This window comes from Musca vetustissima, unplaced genomic scaffold (assembly GCF_032173495.1).
Source record: "Musca vetustissima isolate MV318-11 ecotype Yass unplaced genomic scaffold, APGP_CSIRO_Mvet_v1 utg320, whole genome shotgun sequence".
Taxonomy (NCBI): Eukaryota; Metazoa; Arthropoda; class Insecta; order Diptera; family Muscidae; genus Musca; species Musca vetustissima.
In genome coordinates this window covers 135,956-153,180 of record NW_026875384.1, presented here as the reverse complement: position 1 = coordinate 153,180, position 17,225 = coordinate 135,956, and the positions used below count along the sequence as shown (strand labels likewise).

At 33.7% G+C, this 17,225-nt stretch overlaps 2 protein-coding genes across 3 annotated transcripts in view; one reads left to right on the top strand and one right to left on the bottom strand.

Annotated features, from left to right (window-relative positions):
* LOC133337848 (proton-coupled zinc antiporter SLC30A2) overlaps window positions 1–14,433 on the top strand; it is a gene marked incomplete at its 5' end in the record, with an annotated part of 64,739 nt that extends 50,306 nt beyond the window's left edge. The window contains 3 exons of the mRNA XM_061546056.1: window positions 3,665–4,235; window positions 5,573–5,720; window positions 14,288–14,433. Of these exons, the coding sequence (XP_061402040.1) occupies window positions 3,665–4,235; window positions 5,573–5,720; window positions 14,288–14,433 (865 nt within the window). The remainder of the gene's footprint in view (window positions 1–3,664; window positions 4,236–5,572; window positions 5,721–14,287) is intronic.
* Window positions 1–17,225, bottom strand: part of LOC133337840 (small ribosomal subunit protein eS21) — a 378,405-nt gene that overhangs the window by 297,576 nt on the left and 63,604 nt on the right. The gene's annotated exons all lie outside the window — the stretch shown is intronic.

Here is a 17,225-nt window from a genome sequence, read left to right as displayed (position 1 = left end):
GTAGGAATTACCGAACATTTGAAGTTATGAGGGGCTATGCCTAATTGAGGACCGATATAGTTTAATTTCAAACTAAACATTTTCGTTTTGTATCACAATACCTTCCTTCACCCTTAATATAAAATCGGTATGTATTTTTATATATGGGCTAGGTCTAAATGCGGACCGAATGCTCCGAAGATAGAATGATTACAACAGATGTCTGAATCGTCTTAGAATTCAATACTTTTAAAGGTAAAAAATTACAATTTACAGTACAGAATATCCAACCTCATTTATATGGGTCTACCGGAAAAAGTGGACCTATATTTATAATTCTTTGTGGAGAGATTTAGTACAAAAACCCAAAAATGTCGGAAAAATGGGAGTAGCTTATATTGGACTATCCGAAAAAGTGGACGTATCATTATAATTTTTAGCGGAGAAAATTGGAACCCGATATAAACACAAAAACGAATTTCAGCAAATTTGATCGAAAAACGCGCTTAAGGATCCCAAAATACCGAAAATTTGGGGACCGGCATATGGGGGTTACCAAAAAAAGTAAACCGATATTTATAATTTTTAGTGGAGAAATTTGGTACCCAATAATAATCCATTGTATCAAATTTCAGCAAATTTGATTGAAAGGCGTGCTCAAGAATCCCAAAATATCATAAATTGGGGGTACCCTTGTATGGGGGATATGCCTAAACGTGGACCGATATAGCTCATCTTCAAAATTAATCTGCCTTCGAAATTTTGGCGATCTATCTTTATTCGTGTAGGGGATAGAATGATTAGACAGACGGACATGCTTATAGTATCATCTAATTTTACTCCGATCAATAATAATGTATATACTTTTTTGAGGGCGGAAATGATTATTTCGATAAGATAAAAACGGAAAAATAAACTTAAAAAAATAACAATATTAAATTGTTCTTAAACATTATTATCGCTGTACGAAATAAAAAACCACAAACATAATATTATAAAATCAGGGCTCAAAGGATTAAACAAAAAAAAAAATATTCTTAAAATTCTCCAGCATACCACTCACTCATTTCACACTCATCAACTACTTCATTTTATCTCATCACATTCGATTCATAAAAAAGTTGACATGTTTCGAAGTTCAATTATCCTTGTCTATGTCACGCATTTCCCCTTTCAATTATCCTTTTGTGGCTCATAAATATGCGAAAAAGTTTGCATTTGCTTATTGTTTGCCATACATTTCGTGAATACATTTTGCATGAGCAAAATTTAATAACGTCAATATGAAGAAGAGAATAAAATCACGTTTACTGTGGAAGTTTTTTATGATTGTCTGCTAAATAAGAGGAATTTAAATGGCGAAATCAAAATGCACATATGATGTATGTATGTGAACTTCGTAAACTTTATGAGGTATTATTGCTTCAAACTTTGGATTTGTGTATTCTTTTGTTTTGCTAAAGGCATTTTAATTTAAGACATTTTTGTTTAAATGTAATGATAGAAGACCGCAACAGGAATAACAAACAAAAACTTTCCCTGCAAAAAATGATCATTAAATATGCATGTCTGCCATAAACAGACGGCAGCAGCAGAGCACTAACAACAACAACCATAATATATCCTGTTTCAAACAACAACAAATAACAAGGAACAGTCACAATTGTCAAATGAAAAACAAGGACGGCGACGACGATAACAAAGTGAAATAGTCATGCACTTCAGTTGTTACTCTTTCGGGAGTGGGTCCATGGAAGTAGTACTCGTTACTCATGCAACACATCACACATGACCAAGAACGAAGAACGAACCAACAAACAATGGAATGAACGATAAACGACAACCACAACACAACACAGCAACGGAGAAGAAAAGTCAACAAGTTCGATTGTCGTCAAATATGGCAAAGAACATAAATTTCCTTAGCCGTTCAATCACACAAACACAAACACACACACATTCTCACAAACCAAGTTGATGGTGAAATAAACAAGTTTTCTACTGAAACACCAAGAATCGACCACAAGCAAACACTCACTAGCTCAAGTATACAATTCCTTAGGAATGAAACAAACACGGGCATACACACACACCCACACTGACACACTGAGTTCCTGCTCTTGAAAACGACGTGTGTTAAGGAAATGTAGTGGAAGTGAGTAAAAAAAGTATAATGAGAAAGTAAGCATAAACAACAATAAAACTTTAGATAAGTGACGATAAAACAAGAGAGCAAAAACATTTACAAACACACATGCCCACACACACGGACAATTGTCATGCAAACATAATCTATTGGTGTGAGTGTGTTGTTTTTGCATGTACAAGTTAAGAATTATTGTCAGTTTTCTTTGAAAAGAAGTGAAAAGTCTTCTTGGAAAAGCCGGTAGGTAAAATACGTACATACATACATACGTGCATGGACAGACAGATAGACTGAAGGCTGTCTTCTGTTGGCCTTCCTGCTGCCGTTTGTGTTTTGTTGTTCGCCAAACAGACATGCTGTGACATGTTAAGTAAAAACTTCTTCTCAGTTTTCATAGTCAAACGAGCGAATGACAGGACGAGTGAAAAATTCACCCTTAGAGAATATGAATAAACAATAAATGTGCTAAACTCACAATACCACAACAATAATAATAATAACACAACACATGGAGACACCAACACAAACATAACACACACACATAAATATACCCGCAGCTAAACAATCACACGCGTATGTAGATTCACAAGTATGACAATGCAATAGGACACTTGCTATTTGACAGTACATTTACATACACACAAACAAATACGTACGAAGTTTTCATGTTACTTGTAAAAAAAAAATACGAAAAATAACTGTCAAAAACTGAAATTCCCTTCAAATGCAAAGTAACGAGGAATAATTTAAAGCGGTTAAATTCTGTTTTTGGGCCACAGTGAAAATAGACGATGGAAAAAAATGTTATTAGAATTTTGTGAAAAAATTCAAAATGTTATATTTCCGATCTGAATAATATTAAAGGGGACTTTAGTTACTTGCTACTTCCGGCATACTGTTGCCAGACATCAACTTGAACATTATTTATGTATGTCTTGTCTTGTCCTTTCGTGAAGTTCAATTTTACTGGGTGCAACTGACAGGTAGTTTTTTATGCTTAGCTCCAGAAATAAACAAACGGACTAAGGACACCACATTCAACATGTATTTGCTTGCAGTGGTGTAAAAACCATTGCTATCAGTCGATGGAGCTTGGATAACATCGCAAATTCTTGCATATTTGAAATCAGCTAATAGCAAAGAAAAAAAAAACATTTCTACGATTTTCAATGACTTGAAAATTAATAATATTAATTTGAAGACTTAAAATATACATATTGTGAGTTGAGTATTTGTTGTTGTGAGTATCACCTCAAATAATTATTTTTAAATATTACTCAAGAAGTTCCATCTTGTAACTGAACCTATACAAATGCAATAATATGATCGTATTTGATTATTTTTGTGAATCTGACTTAACAACAGAGGGTTATGAATCACTTTTTTGCGTGGCTTGGCAGTTTTTTGTCCTTTTTATTTTCCTTTTAAAAATGTTATTTTGGGATGCTTGAAGTAATTGTCGACATTTTCATATTACTAAATATACAAATTATTATTTTTTAATATTACCTAATATTAATTTCATGTCTTTATTTTCAGTATGGGCGTTCAATTGCAGCACGGACATAGTCATGGTGGCGGTTTGGGTCACAGCCATGGTGGTGGCAAAAAGAAGAAGGGCAAAAAATCATCCACAACACATACTAGTGACATTTCTTTGACACCGGCCCAAAAATCATCACCATTCCCAGAATTTGTCAACGAAAATGGCAGCTTGTCACATGTCGTTTGTCCCACACCGCCAACAGAAACATTGGAAGGTGGTGTTTTGCCCGATGCTGAATTACCATCTGCTGGTTTGCAAACATTTTCCTATCAGAATTCTCGTTCGGTTAGTGAAGTTAGAGCTGAAATGGCTGCTGTAATGGCCGAAACATCTGTGGCTACCCACCATCATGGTGGCGAAGCTGGCAAAGAAGCTCAAAACATGAATGTCCGGGCGGCCTATATACATGTACTGGGTGATATGGTACAGAGTATTGGTGTTTTTATTGCTGCTATAGTTATTTACTTCAAACCCGAATGGTCATTGGCTGATCCCATTTGCACGTTTGTCTTTTCGATAATTGTGATGTTTACAACGTTTGCCATTATAAAGGATGCATTGCTGGTATGTTTAAATTCACCTATCCTTTGTTTATGATAGAATTTAATTTGTTTAAATATTCGCGTTTTCCCTAATTGATTTTATTTTATTCGCGGTTTAGTGGTTTCAAATCCCATGACATTTATTTATAATTTTTCTGATGGAAAAAATTCCCTTAGTTTCGTATGGTTGTGTGTGTGTGTGCGTCCTATCATGCCATCATTTGATTTTAACTTCACCGAATGCAATAATGGAATGTGGAAATGTTGTTTTTTTTCGGTTTTCACCGAGACTAAACAACTCATTTATCATTTTATTTTAGATATAAAATATTCTGTAAATGTAAATTTCAGTTGCCGCAATTTTTGCAGCCGTCGTTATTTTACTGTTTTCAGTTGTTGTTTTTTTAATTTTATCTCAGCAATTGTTTGTTTTTTGTTCATAAATTGTGAAGGTTTATTTGAGTGTGTCGAACACATTGCAGTCATATTAGATTAACAGTTCATTTGATGAACTTTCCAAGATGGTCACCATAACGTATAATTTATAACATCATTCATACGCACCAGTACACTAATGCGAGCAATACTTGACTTTCTCTAAATGTCAGAGGCAGAAAATAAGGCAATTGGAATGCTATGCATTTATAGAAAAATATAATAATTGTGATATTTATTTTAATTAAATTAATGTGAAGAGAAATTGAAATATTGTTTCCAAACATGCATTCGTTTCAATCTATTAAATATCTAAAATGTCTATTCTTTTGTTTTTATTTCTGTTCGGTTTCTGTGTTTCCCTTTCCTGTGGCATGGAAATAAATCGCTTCACTAGAGATTTGAATTTCGAAATTTTGCAAAGCTTATTTTGTAATTTGATCTTGTTGCCGTAGTAATGTTTTCGCCAAAAAACCAGAATAACAAAAGCAATAACAACACCTCCATCAGCGACAACTGCAAATTATTTATTTATTTTATTGTTTGAATTTAGAACAGAACACCGACATAAAAACACAACTTGTTCTGTCTGATTATTTTTTGTTAACGATTTCTGATTTCTGTTTTTTCTTTTTCGTTTCATATTTACATTATAATTTTCCCGCTAACCTGGATGATGTTGCTAACGCCACCTCCGTGGTACCTTTGGAATTGTGCAAAACTCTCATCGAATAAACACACGTCTCGGTATTTGAACTGTCATCGCCTGCGGTTAAAAATGATAAATATACATTGTGTGATGGTGTTACGAACCCCTCTCGCCGCTGTGCTGCTGATTGCCACCAACACCATTGGGCCTACCCCGTTTGCTTTTGCTGTCATGCTTTTTCTACTGTGGACGCGTATCTCATTGCACGGACTTAGGTTCTCATGGAGGGTACACCAAGCTATTTGCATTATGCGGAAGTTCTTAACATTTTCCAACAAATCGAGGGTGTACAGCGTGTTCATAATTTGCGTATTTGGGCTTTAAGCATTAATAAAGTGGCGTTATCTGTTCACTTGGCAATTGGTAAGTACAAACGCATATTTTCCGCCACTCACACACCCGCTCTATGCTAACCTCATGATATCCCCATAAGGCGGACATGTAAAATCACTTTCCATTTGCTGCCTTTACTACACATGTACCCCGTGTATTTACATACAGCAAATCCAGCAAACGGCCGTGAGCAAACTCACTTAATCATTTCATATTGTTCCGTTGTTAGAGCACGCATACATACACACAGGCACATTTATATGCATAGAAGTATTGTGTTTGTTTTATACGTTGGAGTTGGAGGTGGGGAATTTGAAAAAAAAAAAACAAAAATTGTGTTCGAATTTGTTTTGTGTCTCCAAGGATTGCCGTTGGAATCGATTGCAAGAGGTTTATCGCAACAACAAGTGTTTGTTGGCTCAGAACAGAGGATCCATTGTGGTTTAATTGCTATGTATTCTCGTTACGTACGAGCATTGTTTTCGTTTGAATATTAGGAATGGGAAAGATTGGAACAAATGTACTTTATTCAGTACTTCATAACTAACGGAAATGTAGATTAAAATGTCAGCACAATAATGTCATTGGATATTTTTGCACTTACTCCAAACAAGCAAAGTGATACTAAAGGAACATTATTCGGAAATCCGAGCATCTCCTCTACACTTTAATTGTCTCAATATTAGTCCAATTTCATATTCAGATATTTTTTCTATTTTTTTAATAACTTAAAATACATTTTTTTTTTAATTTGGAAATTCAAACGTTGTTTTTAAATATTTATAATTATTACAATTTTAAAATATATCCACTCCTCTTTTACAATTTAGAAATTTTCCATCACTGGCGTTCAACGCGTTCATATGTCTCCTGTTTGTTTGCTGCTAATTTCATTTCTTATCATTATTGCATTTATAATTTCCAAAATACATTTTGCTGTGTAATTATGATTCCGAATATGTGTGTGGTTGTGTGTGCGTCTGTGTATGTTTACATGGAGGGTTTTGATACTTCTTGGTCGTGTCGAACAAGGCTAATGATTGTTACTTGTTATCATGTAATTTCATTTAATTTTGCATTCATATTCAAAATTTTGTTGTTGGTCAAAAATGTTGCTGATCAATTTTATGGATGTTTACTCCATTGTAAATTGGGTATAATATAATTGTGTAACATCATGGCGTGACCTGTATATGTTAACATTATCATGATTATAATAAGCGTTATATTTTAGAAGGGTATGAGGATATTTACAATATTTTGCGAGGAAATATTTGTAGTAGCTAAAGAGTTAATTAGTATAAGGTGTGATTCTATTATTTTTATTTTAAGGGTAGGAATTTATGTTTGGTGAAAGTTTTTAAGTTTTATTTTCCTTTTTTCGCATTAATAAGCATTGAATTTGTATTGAAATTTCAACAACAACTTTTAAGAATTAAAACAGTCAGCCCATTCCATTGGTGGACCTCAGACCTCAAGCATTTTATTCCAACCGAAGTAGCATTAACATAGCATATCATTCTGAATGGATTGGAATTCTCCAGGCGAAATTATCACTTTGAGTCCAATTTTCTTTTTCTCAGTATTTTTGGGATTACGATGGATAAAAACTCTAGTTTCTCCACCTAACAAAAATTGACAATACTGACGCAGCTTTATGGAACCATCAAAGGTGCCAATGGCCTAAAATTGTAAAATAGTCTTTTTGTGTCACTGGAGTGTTTGCAATCCCTTAGGAGTACAATTTCACACATTTTTGTATCTCCAAATTACTTCGTTAGTTGGCATTGTTTTTGCATCTTTCCATGTAAGATTATTTCGTCTAAGGTTCTCGGGTTATTGCTCGTCGCCAGATGTTTCTTTGTCGTGGGCCTTGGAGAACTCTTTCAAGCATCATTCCGGTTATGCTATGGACATTTTTTTCTTAAGATGTGGCCAAATTCTGGTGGTACACGACACCTCTTCTGTTGGTCAATTCTGGTCGATTGCTATCTTCCAACGGTCCAGTTGTTGACAGTACAGATCAGGATTTAGCGTTTGGCAATATGGAAGCAGCTCGTACTAAATAATCCCCTTCCTGTCCATCCAAATGCATAGCAGCCCACGATCGTTTTCGAACAGGGTTATCGTATGTGATCCATTTCTCATCTCCAGTTACCATCCGTTTAAAAAATGGGTATATTTCATTCCTTTTTTCTGTTAATTGGTGTGGCACCCAAACGTCGAACTTCTTTTTGAATCCAGCTTTGTGTAAATTGTTTAAAACAGATTCGTACGGTGTTGGTCTGGTTCGCACAGCTTACATTTGCTATAAATCTAGCATGATAATAGTTTAGAATGATTTGTATTTGCCTTCTGGAAATCGATAGGTACATGTATGTTTCTGAGTAATTCTTGGTCGCCGTATGCCACTGTGTTGTCGATAATGTATTAAAACTGGTAATTTTCTATATTCAAAAATTTCCTGGACAAAACTATCTAACTTTTTGATTTCTTTACCATTTAATAATGTCATCGATGCATCTATTCCATCCATAATTACTATGAACTATATATCTAAAACTATTGATATTCATTATTTTCATGCAATTCCTTTTCAAGGAAACACAAATAAATGCATGAGTGACAATTGCTCAGCATACAAAAGGACAAATAAAGGCATAGCCAGTCGAGGAAACATTAACATGAACATTGCCATGGGCATCATCGTCGTTGTCGCCGCTATTGTCACAATTGTTATGCCCAAAACGACAATGCACATAATTTGGGCTAATTTCCGTCTAAATTGCAAAGTTGTTATTTCATGAAGCGATTTTTTTTTGTTTAACACATAGAACACACATTTAAGGGCGCAACATTGGTTATATAAAATTGGGGGAAGGTATCCCAAACCTCCTATTTCATAACATGGATGAAAGTTCCCCATTATCTTAAGCCAGCAATTATTTCAGCATTTAAATAAAAGTACAGCAAAAAATGCTTTTTCGATTTTTTTATTCCCAACTATGGCAGACAGTCCAACGTCGTGTTATGGGAATGGTGTGCGTGGAAGTTAACACAGCACCACAGGTGGCGAGTTGTTTGTCCGGCTACACCCGCACATTTAACCAAAATTGTGTTCCAAACAAAACATACATCCCATACACAAGTTCTATGTTAGTATATATATGGGATGTAAAGTGTTTGTGTGTGTGTGTCTGGGATTTCAAATGAATTCAGAGATACCCCTATGAGAAAAATTGCATACAAAAGTGTTTTTCATTTAAAGTTTTGTATTTAAAATAATACCAAATGTCCATAGAAAGAACGACGACGGTGCGTTATCATTTGGTTCGAAAGACAGGCTAGTATGTTGTTGTACACTCCTCATTCCATTGGTTGACTAGTGATGGTGTGTGGATGTGATGTTGTCGTTGGCGACCCTGTCGGCAACCATGATGACGGTCATAACGATGCCGCTTTTGATTATGGTGTCGGGTTTGGCGTATTACCCTGCTACTGGTACTGGTTTGTTACAAACCGTGTTGATAGTTGTGAGTAAAGATGATAAAGTTTGTTTGGTGTATGTTTTTAATAGTAAAGGGGGTTTGAATTTGGGATGATGGGAATCACTTGTTATAGCTTCAATGAGGATACACACTTTGACACGATCACGAATGTGTCTAATCGAAATATCGGTTTGATTGGACTAAATATATTTCAACAATTTTCGTAAATTTAGGTTGATTGTTGTTGTTATACCCTCAGCCTTAAGGCTAATGAGGATATACACACTTTGATACGATCAAGCATCGAAACTATAACTATTCGATTTGATTTAACATTTGTTCATCAATATATCCATGGCATACATACGTTTCTTCTTTGCTATATTTTAAATTATCTCCAGTTCCTGTAAAATATGGGGACCACCAATCCGCTGTTTTCAGCATAGAAAATATTGAAAGGCTATCAAATTATTGAAAAATGTTTAGAATATTGAGTAATGTATCAACACAAAACATCATTAGCTTCTCTTCACTTCACAATTTCTACAATTACACTATTGGCCAAGTATCCATTTTTTTTTTTTTTGTCAAAAAGTCTATTTTAGGTAGAGTCCATAAAATGTTATATATTTCAAATCTGGAAACTTGTACAATATAATTGTGTAACATTGTGGTCCGCGGTTTACGGTCGATGGTCGATTTTTAGCTCCTGGGCGATGTTACGACTGCTAATATGCCGATCGATAATTTCTCCGATTTTATCGGCGACCGGCCTACCGGTGCGAGGTGCATCTTTAACATCAAAAAATCCTGAACGGAATCTACGAAACCAAAATTGAACATAATTGGCTGCTACAGTATGGGAACCATAAACACCATTCACAATTTTAGCCGCTTGGCTTGCATTTTCGCCTTTGTCAAAGAAAAACTGTAAAATGTACCGAATTTTCTCTTTGTTCACTTCGATTTTTAACACCCTTTAACACACAACTGAATGCACCAAACAAAAAACAGCAAAATATTTTTTTACTGCGAAATTTCGATGTGATCGATAATTTACGAGAAATCTATCAGTAAAACCATCTGCCGAAAAAAAATTATAGGTTCTCTCTCTAGCGTCTTCGAACCGCTTATATCTGATATTTATTTATTTATTTCATAAATCCACTACTATAGCTATAGCACCAATTGACGTCTTGATAGGTTCTCCCTCTAGCGTCTTCGAAACCCTTTTATCTGATATCTATTTATTTCATAAATCCATCACTCTAATTATGGCCAAAAATTGATCTCTGGTCCATAGTGAATTGTCAACATTTTGACGTAAATTATTGCCAAAAATAAAAATTCCAATTACAAAAAATTATATCATCCCAAAATAACCTCTCTCTATTTTTACAAAAATACAAAACTAAAATTTTTGGTTGTAGGGGAGTACAACTTAATTTAAAATTGTTAACTTTTTTGTTATTATCTGGAAACTATGAGAATTGTAGTTGCTGTTGGGTCCTGTAGTTTTGCATGGCATTGTGGAATTATTGTAAGTGTGTGTGTTGTTGTGTTCTTTCGCCCTGAACTACTAAATAATAATAATAATTATAAGAGTAATGATGATGCTGGTCATGATCATCGACAGCATCGACGGCACTGGCCATCAGCCGGAGCATTCAGCAGCATGATGCTCATGCTTACTTGCTGATTATTGTTAGTTTTATTTGTATTTCAGTATTTGCGTTTTGTTTTGTTGTGTTGCATTGCATTGTATGGGTTATGTGTTGTGTTGTGCTGTGCTGAGCTGAGCTGTGCTGCGTTGTGTAGTGTTGTGTTGCATTCCACTCTACAAAACTCACTTAAAAACTCGGCTCATTATGGTTTATTGGCTTTCTACAACTTAACTTAATTTCAAATACTTCAAAGTTAAACTCTAATAAGGATGTTATCGTTGTCGTTATTGTTGTGATAGTTTGGGTTGGTATTTTCAATTATTGTTGTTGTTGTTGCTGTTAGCAATGATGCAGCATGGGGCAACTTTTCCTAATTGCCATGGCCGCATTGCAGCCATTGTCATTTAAACCAAATATTTTTTTTTTTCAAATCCTAAATTTTATTTTGTTCTCCTACATTCCTGTATTTTTTGAATGGGAGTGTCTTCAGAAAAAGAAGTTGGTTCAATTTTCAAGCAATAAATTTCGAAGTGAAAATAAATCCCGCAACTTTTGCTTTCCACATGACTTGAGATGTTCTCTAGCATCCGTTTAGCATTTATCATTTCGCTTTCATAAAACGTTAAAGGAACTTGTCTTGTCTCCCAGTGGTAGCACCTTTTGATGTTTTTTCTTGTTTTTTTTTTTTTTTAAGTTTTAGAAAATTTCGTTGTGTGCAAGGTTAGATCCCAACTTCCTGTAACCATAAAAAACTTTCAAAAAAATATCCACTTTTTTGCCCGGGATTTGTTTTCGGCAAGTCGAAATAGAAAACGAAGAAGATTTAAATTTTTGCCCAAAAACACTGGGAAGAGTGTAAAAATTCCCAAGCACTGCATTTAAGCAATTTTTGTTCTTCAGAACTTGTAAAATATTACGATTTGTGAACACACTCTATGTGTATTGGTTTTTACTACTACTACTACTAACTGTGGGTACACCTTTTGTGGTGTGGTGCATTATGCGTTTGTTTTCATTTTTGTTCTTTTATTGTTTGACTATAACTTCAACTTCTGCCACAACTTGAGCGTTAGTCATTTAAAATAAATGTTGGAACACTAAGGCAAAGGATGCAATTTTGTCTAATATTTTGGAATGGTTTGTAGTTTTGCTATTTCAGGTATATATATATTAAAAAAAATCAATGGTGAATTGAGTTCCTAACAAAAAAGAAAAGTTCAAAAGTTAGTTGTCTGCTGCTTTGCAATATCTTAAATCTAAATGTTGGTTATGAACGAACGAATGAATGGTTTTTGGACGCTCAAGATAATATTTGGTAAAAAGTTGTGTTATTGTATTTTAAACTTGGAATTTGTAAGTTATTCTCAATAAACATTTTTACAAGAGGTTTCATTTAAGAAAATTTAATATTAAACACAAGAATAATTCTAGGCGTTTCAATAAAAATCTTTCCAAACAAGTAGTACTGAATTCGAAAAATATGACACGGACAAATTATTTTAGCCTTCCCAGAGATATGGTTTGCCCAAGTTTGCAATAGCAAAAAATAGATTTTCAAAACCAGATTTTCAAAAAATAAACTCGTTTTAAATGTAAACATTTTAGTTTATCCTTTAGAATATAAAAAAAAACGTTAAAACCCCGTTCGCTTGTACGATATTATTGATCTGCCTTTGTCTTCAATTTCCCGAAAAAAATCCACATATTAGGTTCAATTCGTAAAATGTCGAAAAAATCGGAGAAATGATCGAAGTTGACTGGCATGTTAGCAGTCGTAACATCGCCCAGGAGCTAAAAATCGACCATAAAACAGTTTTAAATAATTTACACAACGCTGGATTCAAAAATATAGGATGATTCGAATTTCCATATGCGAAGCCTTGGCCAAACGAAATGAGATAGACCCATTTCTTAAACAGATGGTGACGAGATGAGAAACATTATAAGATGTGTGAAAACGATCGTGGACAAAGAGCGGTGAAACACCTCAAACGGTGGCCAAAGCAGAACTAACGGCTATGCATTTGGTGGGACTGGAAGGGGATTATTTATAATGAGTTGTGGTTTCATATGGCCAAACGCTAAATTCTGATGTCTACTGTCAACAACTGGACGGTTTGAAGATAACAATTGATCAGGAACGTCCAGAATTGGCCAACAGGCGAGGTGTCGTATTCCATCAGGACAACGCTAGGCCACGCACATCTACAGCGACTCGCCAGAAACTTCAGGAGCATGGTTGGGAAGTTTTAATGCATCCACCATACAGTCCGGACTTGGCACCAAGCGATAATCATCTTTTTCTTGCATTGAAAAATTTCGTTAATGATAAAATATTGGTATCTAGGAAGGATTGTGAAAGTCGACTACGAGAGTTTTTTGCTAATGACAACAAATCTTACAATAAAACTGTGCATATGGGACATTTCGAAGCATGTTAAAGAAAGTCCTACAGTTCATATAAAAATAATAGATTCCTCTTTCTCCAGCCTAATATATGATTATCACATATATTTTGTGCATCTGTTTTAAATTCAAAATGCCATTATATTCCCACAATACCACTATTTCGAATTGCAGTTCCTACTACTTCAAATTTCCCAGTCTGTATTTTACATAAATAAATTTGGTGTAGATTATAAATTAAAACCCGGAAAGACTAGCCAATAACGTTAATGAACCCAAGCTGTTTGAGTTTTATTTACAACTACACAATTTCAACAGACCTGCATTATTTTATTTCTTGGATCTGTTTATGCAAATGATCAGAACACAGCTACTAACACTGGGATAAAGTGAAAAATAAAGAAACCCATTTCTTATTTTGTCTTGGGAAAATAGAGAAAAAACAAAACAACAACAACAATGAAAAAACTCAAAAATTGGCAAAGATAGTTTTCTGTTACTGTTGTTTGCTGATTTCTTCTTTTTCCTTGTATTTATCCTATGATACTGCTGCAGTGTTAACGGAATATTGGTAAGACTTTCCTAAGAAGAATTTGTTGTTCGGCATTCTTTGCTCTGACATTTGTGTTTGGCTTTGACATGCACGTGCGAAAATGCAATTTGCATTATAGCCAAATAAAATAAGTAACAAGCCATGGACTTTGTCTGGCTGCAATGAAGACAGCGACGACGAATTGAATTTTCAAAGTTTTGCTCATCTTTCACCTTTTGCGGTGCGGGGCAAGAAAGGCCCGAGGAAAATTTGAATGTCTGGAGGTAATACTGAAGATTTGCATTTAGCATTTATATTGATTTATTTGTGTCGTTCTTTTTTGTCTGAATGTTTGTCTATCTCCAGCTCAGTCGGGTTGGTGTCTACATTTTTGTTTGCATCTTTAATGATTATATTCTGTTAGTGTTATATTCTTTTTTCTTGTTTGCTGATTTAGTATGTGTTTTCATTCCATTTTAATGTTTTTTTTTTCTTTCTTCTTTACAGCTGAAGGTGCTGATCCCAAAAAAATAATGCAGGAAGCCACCACTGCTGTTCATATGCGTTACAACTTCTTTGAGACAACCATACAAATTGAGGATTTCACACCCGAAATGGAAACCTGCACACAGTGCACTGTGCCAGAAGTCTGAGTAAACGAAATGATGACGATGACATCAACCGGAGATGCCGTGAAGGGTTTGGTTGCCGCATGCTTCGTTATTTACTTACAAACATATACGACGAGTACGATTTCTGCTTCTTCAACAACTTCTTTCATTTCATTCCAACCAACAACCACTTGAAAAAAAAAAACTGACATCCTTTTATATATAGGGAGGCACACCGACGATATCCAATTCTCACACTCGCAGAATTGAAACATTGCATGGACACATGTACGTTTAAAAAGCATATACAGATCCAGGGTGCCCCAAAAAAAATTGGCCGATACGTGGTCTACCTCAAGAAAGTATATATCTTTAAAATATTTCCTTCTGCCTTCTGTAACACTGAAACTCATATAAATGTTCAAAATGCTATTTTAATCTATTGCTCATATTGCTTACAAAATTCTGATTAAATTTTTTATATAGCGCTCATTTATCTTGGCTAAGTTTCAAATACAAATCGGATTTGATCGTTGATTTTGGGGCACCGTGTTTTAAAATGTTATTACATACTGTTGTTGGTTTTGTTTTCTTTTGGGGGAATATAACTTTGTCATTTTTCCCATTCTCTTGTTAGTTTCGATAGTTGTTTTGTTTTTTGTTGTTGTTAAAGTATAATTCAACAATAATAAAAAAACAACAAACCGAAAAAAATATTACTCGTTGTTGCCTCCCTACCGAGCTCTCCCACCCTTTGGAAAAGCCAATGTGTTAAATTACAAGAAAATTATATTTTTTCATATGTTTTTTGTTTGTTTTTATTACAGTCTTATATTTTGTATTCTCTTTTGTAGTTTTATTCATGTTGTTAAACTAAAATAATAGTTTAAAGAAATTTGTTACAATTTAAGCTCAAGCATATTGCATTTGTTATAAAAAGAAGAGAGAGAAACAAAATTATTTGTTTGTTATATTATCTTTTTAGTTATGCTATGTATGTACGTATGTATTATTTAAAATATATATATTATAAAGAAATAGTATTTTAGTTTTATAATTTTGTAAAGAACAATATTATTACTGCCTAATCAAAGATTATTGCATACAACAAAACGACCTACATATATGCAACACTTTGTTGTTTTTGTGGCACAAATGAACAACAATTGAATTATTTTGAGTAAGCAACTTACACACACACATACATAATTACACAAATATATGGCATTCTAACAAATTGAATATATATACATACATATGTTACATTGTATAAAATATATTATTAAGATTGTTTAAACGTAAATTCCATGTTCTTCAACATAAATAACACAGATACTTTTCATATTTGTCTGTTCAAAGGTTCAACGAAACCATTGAAATAGAATAGAAAGCCTTATATAACTTAATAAAATGAAAGTTTATTAAATATTTTTATATGGAAAGTATTGACTTTGGATTATGATGGAATGGGTGGTTTGTTGGTGTAATATACTGATCTAGCATTAAGAATTTTATTTTAAATAATTAAGACAAATTAATACAAATATGTGGGTATAGATTCAATAAATTTACAATTATTTTACTATTTGTTATACACATGTAATATTTAATTATTATTTTGTAAAGGAAAATTTGAGTTCGGTGTTCAAGTCTGTAAATTTCTTTTTTGATAGTTAAAGAGTGTCTTAATGAAAAGTATTTATTTGAATGTGGAGCATATCTAGTGGCTGTACTAACAAGTGGAAAATATTTATTATTTTTAGTACATTTCCTACTTAGTGAGAATCCAAAATATCTATTTACAGCCGACTATTAAACATATTAAACCATAAACATTCTAGGAGTAGTAACAATGTATGGGCAAAATTTCAAAGATCTGTCCCAAATATTAGAATTCGCAATATTTGGAATAGATCTTTGAAATTTTGTCTTGTTACTGGTTTGGTCAAGAATATATATACTATATGCGGTCTCAGGTGTTGCAAATGGAATGACAAATTTAATACAAACTTCACTTTGCGATGGGTGTGCAACTATATCCGGTATTTTATATATCCGTAACTATTGCATACTACGATTTTTTCTTACATAATATCAATTTATATATGCTCTTTCGGTTTGTAATAAAGCTTCAGAATTTCGTCTAACCATAGCTGACAAATTTATAAAAATCGGTTAAGTATTCGCTGTGTTATTTGCATTTGAAATTGCTCATGTTCCAATCTATACTCACTGTTCGGCACTTGGCGCCGAACAATGAGTCGGCAGTATATTACAAAAATAACAGATATATTGAAAACTCGATGGCTTGCCACAGAAGTGATAATTGTTATTAAATTTGTACTAAAAATCTAAATATCCTTCCCTTTAATCATGCTCGTGGTGGTAATTTTGGCGGATATTGTTTTTTATTATTACGCTTTTTATACCTTCCGCAAAAACATAATACCCGGTACCTCACCGTGGTGAAGTATAGAATAGGCTGCCCAAATTGACTATTCAACATTTTACACAAAAACTTTCACATAATGCTAGTTTTCTCATATATAACATAATGTTATATATGTATCATCAATATGTGATTAATCTTTGGAATTTCCTCTAAAATTGTCTGTAAAAATTTTGAAAATCGGTTAAGTATTCGCTGAGTTATTTACATTTGAATTCATTCATCCTACGAAATATACTTACTGTTCGATGCTGGGCGCCTATTACTCAAAAATGAAAATCTCTCAAAAATCGGACATTTAAAAACAGCAAAATTTTTTCTAATGCCTGCGTTAATGAAAATGTGAAGCATATCCGTGGGCGCAAACAAAATACGTTTTTCAACA